This window comes from Podarcis raffonei, chromosome 9 (genome assembly GCF_027172205.1).
Source record: "Podarcis raffonei isolate rPodRaf1 chromosome 9, rPodRaf1.pri, whole genome shotgun sequence".
Lineage (NCBI taxonomy): Eukaryota > Metazoa > Chordata > Lepidosauria > Squamata > Lacertidae > Podarcis > Podarcis raffonei.
In genome coordinates this window covers 80,347,472-80,357,575 of record NC_070610.1, presented here as the reverse complement: position 1 = coordinate 80,357,575, position 10,104 = coordinate 80,347,472, and the positions used below count along the sequence as shown (strand labels likewise).

Below are 10,104 nucleotides of genomic sequence, written 5' to 3'. Positions count from 1 at the left end.
CAACTCCCTTTCTTTGCAGGCGACGGAGCGGAGCGTCGGGCCGGAGCGCCCTGGGGAAGAGTAGCTGCAGGGAACGGCTGCCGGGCGGCAGAACTTGCTGTGTCTCTGGGAGACGCGCGGGGCCCCATGGAGCTTCTCGCCCTCTGTTGGCACCCTCTCTGGGTGCCTTGCACCCTGGTCCTGTCCGTGGTGCTCTGGGCAAGGAGGGCAGCGTGGAGACCTGCGGCGTGTCCCGTGGACCTGCGTGGCAAAACCGCCGTGGTCACCGGAGCCAACAGTGGTGAGTCCGCAAGATGTGCTGGGGCTGAAGGGCCAGTGGCCTTAAGCCTTGACCCCTCCCCAGACCCCCAACTCGGTAGATTTTACTGTTGTGACGTGGGGTTTGTGATTTCAGCTCCCTTGACATAATATGCTGGAGACAGTTCTGTAGTAACACTTCTTTATTTAAGCAAACAAGACTGAGAACTGAGGAGGGGAGAGCTACATTTATAGGGACAGGGAACTAGCTAGAAAGGATACATTTTGGAGGGGACAATATCAGGCAATCACAGTCCTGCCTTTTGGAGGAAACCAATAAGACAGAGGATCCAAATACAGCAGCTTGAATGAACCAATAGTAGCTGTACCCTCTGGAACCAAAAGGCAGTTACTTTAATGCAAATACAGACAATAATAATACAGATATAAAATCCTTTGACTCAATACACAACAGATTTTACCTGCTTATCGGGGCTGCGCAAAGGGATTAAGGGGGCATTGAACGCTTCGGAAAACAGAATCCTAGAATTGCAGAACTGGAAGGAACTGCCAAGAATCATTTATTCCAACCTCCTGCAAGACAGGAATCTCAGCTCAAGATTCTGGGGGGTCATTAATCATAGAATTGGAAGGGAACCCCGAGTTTCATATAGTCCAAGCGCCCGCAATGTGGAAATCTCGACACACAGTTCTTGCGTGTTTCGGATGTTTTTTAGTGGTTCTGAACTTGTGGGTTATGTCTGCATGGACATGCATTTTCCTTGGCACTTAAAGTAGGCGCACCCTAATACAGTATTATTATACCACCACGCAAGTGGGACTTCAGGGTTAACTGAAGCAGAGGCTGGAGGGACACCTGTCAGGTATGATCTAGCTGCGGTTCTTCCATTGCGCCATTGTGCAATTGTGTGTGCGCGCGAAAGAGAGAGAGAATGTTGCAGCTTATGTACGCAAAACTATGTACGCAACTGGCTCTCGCAGCAGGAGGCAGCCTGCCTGACCCCCAGCCTAGAAGCCTTTAAAATGCCCGGCGGACCCGGGGAGGAGGGGAAGGCGGGAAGTCCAGAAATTCGGAGGAATCTGTAAAGATGGATGTTCGTATTGTTATAATGTTATACTTGTAATACAAGTAAAACCAAATTAAAATTATTTCAAGCAAACAAAATTAAATAAATGAAGAAGTTTAAATAAATAAATAGATATATAAAAATAGAATAATAAAATAGAATAAAATGCCTGGAGGAGGAAGAGACGGCTATCGAGGGCTGAAGGGAGCAGAGCTTCTGAGTACCGTATTGGTTGCTGGAGACCCCAGGAGCGGAGGGGGCTCTGCTGCTCCAATCCTATTTACAGGTTTCCCATAATAGGCACCTGGTTGGCCAGGGTGAGACCTGGACTCAGCACTGGGTGGCTTCCCTTTGGCCGGATCCAGCAGCCTCTTCTGATTTAGCCCTGCGTGGGTTGCTGCGTGCGCCCTCCTTCCTCCCGCCCCCCTGAAACAATGGGGCTGGGGTGTGTGTGGCGTGATCTGGCCTGCGGCTGATGGCTTCGGACTTCATAGCACTGCGGAGTTGAAAGGGACTCCGAGGGTCCTCTGTCTAGTCCAGCCCCCGCAGTGCCAGAATCCTGCCCACAGCCGTCCCTGGATGGGCTCAAACCACCGACCTTCTGGCTGACAGCCAGACCCACCGACCCCTGGGGGCTTTCCCAGGGAACCCCCACACCCCCGGGGCAGGTGAGCAGGATCTGGGCAGAAGGGCGAGTCTGGTTGCTCCTGCTGCTGCCAGCTGGGTCGGGTCGGGTTCCCAGAGCAACAGGGAAGCCGGTCAGGGCCAGGGGGAGACCCACGAAGCGGTGGTGAGGGGCTTCGGCGCGGTCCTGGTCCTTGACTCGCCCCCGGGCTCTGCTGCAGGGATTGGCAAGTGCGCGGCTCTGGAGCTGGCGCGCAGGAATGCCCGGACCATCCTGGCCTGCCGCAGCCGAGAGAGAGGGGCGGCAGCCGTGGAGGAGATCCGCAGGGCCACCGGGAACCCCGACGTCCACCTGCGCATCCTGGACACCAGCTCCATGGCCTCGGTGAGGAACTTCGCCCGGCAGTTCCTGGAGGAAGAGGGGAGGTTGCACATCCTGGTCAACAACGCCGGGACCACAGGTAAGTGGCGGGGCTGGGCGGGCGGCGGAAGGAGCCACGAGGCGCCGGATCGGACCCCTGCTCGCCTGCGGATCCTCTCCAGGGGCCGCTAGGAAGCCACAGAGCCTCTGCTCCTGGGGGCTTGGACGGCAGGACTGTGCTGCCTGCACCAAAGCGTGATTGGCCCCGATTCTGGAAACCCGGGAGGCACCCACAGCGCAGCAGGGCGCCCCAGCACCTAAGCAAAGGCACCTCTTGGTTTCCTCTTGGGATCTCCTATCTATCTATCATCTATCTATCTATCTATCTATCTATCTATCTATCATCTATCATCTATCTATCTATCTATATCTATCTATTTAACATGTTAGTTACCGTACAATTCCAGCACTATACATAACTTCCATTATATTGTATATTCCCCACATCTAACCCTATACCCAACTCACCATTTACCCAAATCCCAATGTGACTTCCTTCACCCACATGCACGATATCCTTCTGGCTACCTTTAAACTTTAACGCTGTAGTTCTTCATCACGTTTAGCAATCCTCTATCTTAAAATCATTGCATCTTAGCTTAATGAACTCAATCAGTACTTATCCAGAAATTTCTCTTGAAGTAATTTTGTGCAATATATTCTTCAACCCATTTCCATTCCTTTCTTAATTTTTGTTTTGATTGCATTCTATTCGACGCTGTCATCTTGGCTAGTTCAATATATTCGCAAAATTTAATTTGCCACTCTGACACTGAGGGAGTCTCCTGTTGGGATTTCCTTGCCGCCTGAGGCTCCTCCTCTTCTTAGGGCTGGTCCGCCAAGGCAAGTGTGGACAAGCAGCACTCTGGTACAAGCAGGGGAGGACAGCCGTCCCCTGCGCGCCTCACCTGTCATCCTCCGCGGAGCATCCCTCGGCAGCGGCCGCTCTTGCAAACGGCGCAAAACAACAGCGAAGAGCGTCTTGCTGCGCCTGAAAGACAAGAGGGTGGATTCTCTGGAGCACCAAAGCTGGCTTCTGCGGAGATCCATTCTCTGCTCTTTCAGGTGCTGCCCAAAAGACTCCTGCGGTGACCCCTGTCAAAGCCACTGCGAATAATAATAATAATAATAATAATAATAATAATTTTTATTTATATCCCTCCCTCCCCAGCCGAAGCCAGGCTCAGGGCGGCTAACAACAATAAAAACACTCTAAAATCATTCATTAGAAAATTAATTCAAAAGAGGTTCGCTGGGCTCCCGGGACCCCGCCTGGATTGATCCAGCAGCAGCAAAACTCTCCTGCTGTTGCTGTTTCCTTTCCTGTCTCACCTCCCTCTCCGAGGAGCTCCAGGCAGCATCCGTCCTTCTCCAGTGCCGGATTTACGCATAAGCTAAACAAGCTCTAGCTTAGGGCCCCACTCTCTTGGGAGCCCCCAAAAAATTAAAGGGAAAAACACCTGGATGTACATTTCCAAAATATAAGATAAAAAACAAATAAAATAAAACCTACAGACAGCAACAGTGTTTTGTGTTGTGTTGTGTATGGACCAATTAGGTCCATAAATCACCATAGATCAGGGGTAGGCAATCTAAGGCCTGTGGGCTGGATCCGGCCCAATCGCCTTCTAAATCCAGCCCGTGGAGGGTCCAGGAATCAGTGTGTTTTTACATGAGTAGAATGTGTCCTTTTATTTAAAATGCATCTCTGGGTTATTTGTGGGGCATAGGAATTTGTTCATTTTTTTCCCTTTCCAAAATATAGTCTGCCCCCCCCCACATGGTCTGAGGGACAGTGGATCAGTCCACGGCTGAAAAAGGTTGCTGACCCCAGGCATATAGCATATATTCAACACAAAAACAGTGACAATTTGTTGTTGACAAAGGACAACTGGACATGTAAAGGGCCCCGTTACCTTCAGTAGCTTAGGGACGTATCAAACCTAGATCCAGCCCTGGTTCTCCCCCTCCTCATGACATCGCCACAACAACCTTGAGAGGTAGTGTCTGGCCCCCAAGATCACCCAGGGAGCTTCATGGTCAAATGGTGGAGTTTCAAACTCCGGCCTCCCTGTCCTAGTCCAACTCTAACCATTGCACCACACTGCCTCTCTCTCTGCTGGTGCCTTTCCTGGTGTCTGCCCCAGGGGAGACTTTGGGCAAGGACCTCACTTGTGCCCATTTCAGGGAGCGGAAGGAGCACCTTGGGCTGGAGGGTGTCAGCCCCAGCCCCGCTTGCCACCTGGGCAGGTGGGCTGTCTGTCTGTCTGTCAGTCTGCTCCCCATCTTCTCTCTCCCTCCAGGTTTGCCGTTCACGGTCACCCCCGAGGGACTGAGCCTGATGTTTGCCACCAACTACCTGGGCCACTTTCTGCTCACCAACTTGCTTCTAGGTAAGGCCACGCATCTCTTCCCCCTCTCAGTCCCATAGCTTGACCCCCAGGGTTATCTGTGGGGATTCGGGAGGCATCTAGAGCAGTGATTCCCAAAGTGGGGCAGGGATATAGTCCCCTGGAGGGATGGGGTTCTCCCTAGGGGGTCGCCAAAGGTGTAAAGGAGTATCAGGCTTTGAAAAAAACTTGCATTGCTGGATCAAGTGCCTCCGTTTTCTTAAATTAATTAAACGGAGCAGATTTCATTGGGTTTCAAATAAGCGTGGAATTAATTGGTTCGTGTTTTGAATTTTATTGCGTAATCAATACAATTGGGTCGTGCCAAGTGCTCTTCCAAGCTATTTATTTATTTAATAAAAAATATTCCCCGCTTGATTGTAAAAAGAAGAAAAACAGCAGATTAGGAAAAGAGGAAACAAGAAAATCGAGGAGAAATTACATCAGCAAACAATTAAAACACTAAAACAGATTAGAAAATAATGTTAAGAATAACGGTTTTTTTGTAGGTGGAGAAGGGGTTGCTGGGGCTGAGTTTATGGAATCAAGTGGGGGGCCAAAAAAGTTTGGGTGTCAACCGCCGAGCTATGGGAACTCTTCCCCGCTAAGGAAGTGGGTGCTGCTTGGGGAAGCAGCCGCTGGGGGGCAGTGAGAGAAGTGGGTGTTGCGGGGCAGGGGCTGAGCCCAGCCCCGATCCCTCCCGGTTAACCAGTAGGTAGAGGAGGGTCTTTGCTCCAGCCCATCACCCTTTTTGTGTTAGTTTAAAAATATATATATATTTATTTGGTTTTTCAGATTAACTTTTGCAGTCCCATATCCAACATACAACATAGAAACAAGATTCCAATAATCTCTTGGATTTTCCTCCTTTGTAGGTCCTGTTGTTAATCATTTCCTGCTGCATCTTTTATGATAATCCAAATCTTTTACCTCTCCATTGTGTCCAAAATTCACCATTAAACTACAAGTCTTATTCCAATCCTACCAAAGATTTTAACTGTTTACAGTGGTTTTTAGGATAAATTATCAAGGTTCCCTGTTCCACAATTAAAATTGTGGTCTTCCTGATTTCTGATTCTTCTGGTCATTTTAGCCATTTCAGCATAATCCATCACCTTGATCTGCCATTCTTCTCTACCTACCAGCCTGTCACCCTTTGTGTCCCCTACTTGTGTCCCCCAAACCCCACAGATGCCATGAAGGCCTCGGCCCCTTCGCGCATCGTCAACGTCTCCTCCTTCAGACATCAGACGGGGGAAGCGAACGTCCAGTTCCTGAGCGGAAAGGAGTATCCGAAGAACGTCAGCAAGGCCTACGACAGCACCAAGCTCATGAACGTCCTCTTCACGGTGGAGCTGGCCCGGAGGCTGCAGGGGACGGGTCAGCGCACTGCCCTTCCCTCTCGCGGTTAGGGGTCGTGGGTGGCGCTGTGGTCTAAACCTCTAAGCCTCTTGGGCTTGCTGATCAGAAGGTTGGCGGTTCGAATCTCCGCAATGCAGTGAGCTCCCGTTGCTCGGTCCCTGCTCCTGCCCACCTAGCAGTTCGAAAGCACACCAGTGCAAGTAGATCAACAGGTACCGCTCCAGCGGGAAGGTGAACGGCGCTTCCGTGTGCTCTGGTTTCAATCACTGTGTTCCGTTGTGCCAGAAGCGGCTTAGTCCTGCTGGCCACATGACCCGGAAAGCTGTTTGTGGACAACCGCCGGCTCCCTTGGCCTGAGAGATGAGGGCCGCACCACATAGTCGCCTTTGACTGGACTTAACCATCCAGGGGTCCTTTACCTTTACCTTTGAGGGGCTGCCCTGTAGGTGGGAATTCTAGAATAGTAGAGTCCAGGCATCCCTAACCTTTGGCCCTCCAGATGTTTTGGCCTACAACTCCCATGATCCCTAGCTAACAGGACCAGTGGTCAGGGATGATGGGAATTGTAGTCCAAAACATCTGGAGGGCCAAAGGTGGGGGGTGCATGATGTAGTCCAACCCCCTGCAATGCATCTCTGAGATGGCCCCCCAATCCTTGCTTGGAAGCACCCAAGGAAGGAGAGCCCCCTACTTTCTGAGGAAGAACATCAGAAAAGTCTGGCTGCTGGATCAGGCCCAGTGCCCATCCAGTCCAGCCTCCTGCTCTCACAGTGGCCAAGCAGGTGCCCAGGATGGGAAACCCGCAAGCGGGATTCGAACACAACACTCTCCCCTCCTGCTGTTTCCAGCAACTGGGATGCAGGGCATTGCGGCTTCCAGCCGAGGAGGCAGAGCCATTGAGAGCTTTAAAGACTTCGAGCTTTTAATGTTTGAAGTTTTATTCTGTTTTTAATGTTCTGTTGGGAGCTGCCCAGAGTGGCTGGGGAAACCCAGCCAGATGGGCAGGGTAGAAATATAATAATAATAATAATAATAATAATAATAATAATAATAATAATAATAGTTATTTTATAATTATACTTATAATTTATTATTTATGCCCTGCCCATCTGGCTGGGTTTCCCCAGCCACTCTGGGCGGCTTCCTACAAAACACTAAAATACAATAACCTATTAAACATCAAAAGCTTCCCTAAACAGGGCTGTCTTTAGATGTCTTCTCAAGGTTTGGTAGTTATTTTGCCACTACCAGGAAGGCCCTCTGCCTGGTTCCCTGTAATTTGGCTTCTCGCCGGGAGGGAACTGCCAGAAGGCCCTCGGAGCTGGACCTCAGTGTCCGGGCAGAACAATGGGGGTGGAGATGCTCCTTCAGGTCTACTGGACCGAGGCCGTTTAGGGCTTTCAAGGTCAGCACCGACACTTTGAATTGTGCTTGGAAACATATGATTACTTCTCTTTGGGGCAACTGGATGGTCACTGAGAGAACGGGAGGCTGGTGTAGATGCCCCCCCTTGGCCAGATCCAGCAGGCTCTTCTCGTGTTCTAAGGTGGATCACACCAGCACGCTTGGACCATGTAGCGTGGGAGGGTGGGGGCCCAAAATGTTCACATTTCTGGATTGCTCTAATGATGGACTTTTCTTGCACACGGACCCAGGCTGGTTGCCCCCTGCTCAAGATCTCTCACTCTGTAATGATCCAGTCAGAGATCTGCCCTGCTGCCAGCCAGGGGTGGCAGACCTGGGGGCTGTGTGCCCCCTGCCCTGGCACTCGGTGACTGAGGACCCGCTTCCCTTGCAGGAGTGACCGTCAATGCTCTGAGCCCAGGAATCGTCCACACGGAGATCATGAAGAACTACAGCTGGTGGGTTCGCCTCCTCTTCCATCTCGTGGGCATCCTCTTCCTCAAGGTGAGACGGGACGGAGGCTGGTCCTCGGGGGCAGCCAGTCGCTGCCTCTCAGAGCCTTAGGGTCTGGCCTACCCCACAGGGTCGTTGCGGGGATTGAATGAGGAGGGGGAGAAGAACCGTGCGCACCACCTTCGGCTCCTCGGAGAAAAAGGTGGGATAAAAGAGCAAAAATAAATACAATAAAAAAGCCGAGGAAACCAGAAATGCAAATGTCAGCGAGGGCAGAGACTTCGCCAATTCCCAAAGTCAGCCAGTGTCAAGTGAGGGTGGGATTTGAACTCAGGTCTCTCACAGGTTCTAGTCCGACACCAAGCTCTCGGGGCCCCCTCCATCTGCCTTCTGTTGTTTAGTCGTTGAGTTGTGCCCGCCTCTTTGTGACCCCCTGGACCAGAGCACGCCAGGCCCTCCTGTCTTCCACTGCCTCCCGCAGTTTGGTCAAACTCATGCTGGTAGCTTTGAGAACACTGTCCCACCACCTCGCCCTCTGTTTTCCCCTTCTCCTTGTGCCCTCCATCTTTCCCAACACCAGGGTCTTTCCCAGGGAGTCTTCTCTTCTCATGAGGTGGCCAAAGTATTGGAGCCTCAGCTTCAGGATCTGTCCTTCCAGTGAGCACTCAGGGCTGATTTCCTTCAGAATGGAGACGTTTGATCTTCTTGCAGTCTATGGGACTCTCCAGAGCAGGGGTCGGCAAGGTTTACCTCACCTGGGCCCGTTCACTCTAGCAGAGATCCCTCCATGGCCTGGATTGCGTGCATGCGTGATAGCCTGGTGCTGCAATTTCTGGCGTCTGAGCATGTGCAGACGCAATTTTCGGCACCGCGGAAGTGAGTCCCCGTGCTGTGCTGTGCTAGTTTAGTGCAGCACGCAGGGACTCGCTGAGTGGGAGGCTCAGTTTGGGGGCAGCTTGTGGGCCGGTTAAACAATCCCCATGGGCTGCTTGTGGCGCATGGGCTGTAGGTTGCCGACCCCTGCTCAAGAGTCTCCTCCAGCACCAGAAATCAAAAGCATCCATTCTTCGGCCATCAGCCTTCTTGATGGTCCAGCTCTCACTTCCATACATCACTACTGGGAAAACCAGAGCTTGAACTACCCCTTTTCTGCAAGCTGAGTTGCATCCCATCTTCCAACAGAGGCAGTTTATTCCTATCCGTTATCTGTTCTGCCCCTCCCTTCATGTTGTTGCCCCGGGGTGAGATGAGGGAGGGAGGGGGACCTGCCTGCAGGTGGATCCCTGAGTGGCAAGGATGCCTCTCTCCCACCGCCTCTCACCTGCCATTCTTGTTGCAGGACAGCCTTTCTCCACCTGTGGGTCCCCAGATGTTGTTGAACAACAACTCCCATCACCCCTAGCTAGCAAGGCCAGAGCTCAGGGATGATGGGAGTTGTAGTCCAACAACATCTGGGGACCCACAGGTGGAGAACCGCTGCCGCAGGACATCTAACCCAGGGCGTTAGCATACAAAACAGAAGCTGGGGGTGTTTAGCCTGGAGAAGGTGCAGAGCCCTCTCCAAATAAGGGCCCCCCCAAGGAGAATGGAGAAAACCTTCTTTTTGCGACTCCAGAGGGCAGGACCCAAACCATGGCTCCAAACGGCAGGAGAGGAGATTCCGACTGAAGGGACTCCCTCGGAAATGGGTGGCCCATCTCTCCTTGGAGGCTTTCAAGCGGATTCCTCCACTGTGATTCCTGCATTACAGGGGGTTGGGATGGATGACCTTTGGGGGTCCCTTCCAACTTTACGCCTCCGTGTTGTGGAGCTGGCTGACCCTCTTTCTTTGCCTCCTCCCCAGTCGCCAACGCAGGGCTCCTTCAGCACCACGTACTGCGCTGTGTCCGAGGAAGTGGAGGGCATCTCGGGGAAGTACTTTGACAGCGACTGCAGACTGGCACTGCCCTCGCCCCTCGCCCGAGACCCCGCCATTGGCCGCAAGCTCTGGGAGGCTTCGGAGAAGCTGGTGGGCCTGGATGATGGCGGAAGGGAGCCTGCCAGCCGCAAGGTGGCCTAGGCCGGCCCGCGAGAAGGAAGCAGGGATTCACGCTGCTCCCTAGGGTGCCAGGGCAGGACTCATGTC

General features: G+C 52.3%; 1 protein-coding gene across 3 annotated transcripts; it reads left to right on the top strand.

Annotated features, from left to right (window-relative positions):
• Positions 1 to 10,104, top strand: LOC128420602 (retinol dehydrogenase 11-like). 3 transcript variants are annotated; one of them, XM_053402269.1, is made up of 6 exons: positions 2 to 280; positions 2,171 to 2,410; positions 4,674 to 4,763; positions 5,952 to 6,167; positions 7,921 to 8,030; positions 9,823 to 10,104. In XM_053402269.1, exons 1-6 carry the CDS (start codon positions 127 to 129, stop codon positions 10,036 to 10,038), a joined length of 1,026 nt encoding a protein of 341 aa, XP_053258244.1. In that variant the 5' UTR covers positions 2 to 126; the 3' UTR covers positions 10,039 to 10,104. The 3 variants fall into 3 exon arrangements, with proteins under 3 accessions (XP_053258246.1, XP_053258244.1, XP_053258245.1); XM_053402270.1 differs by having other exon boundaries at positions 5 to 280; positions 5,952 to 6,140; XM_053402271.1 differs by lacking the exon at positions 4,674 to 4,763 and having other exon boundaries at positions 1 to 280.

What these genes read in the sequence shown, in the direction of transcription:
- LOC128420602 (XM_053402269.1), top strand. Translation starts at nt 127, where the DNA reads ATGGAGCTTCTCGCCCTCTGTTGGCACCCTCTCTGGGTGCCTTGCACC. An exon ending in GGTCACCGGAGCCAACAGTG is followed by an intron (nt 281 to 2,170) that starts GTGAGTCCGCAA and finishes GCTCTGCTGCAG; the next exon opens with GGATTGGCAAGTGCGCGGCT. An exon ending in GCTCACCAACTTGCTTCTAG is followed by an intron (nt 4,764 to 5,951) that starts GTAAGGCCACGC and finishes CAAACCCCACAG; the next exon opens with ATGCCATGAAGGCCTCGGCC.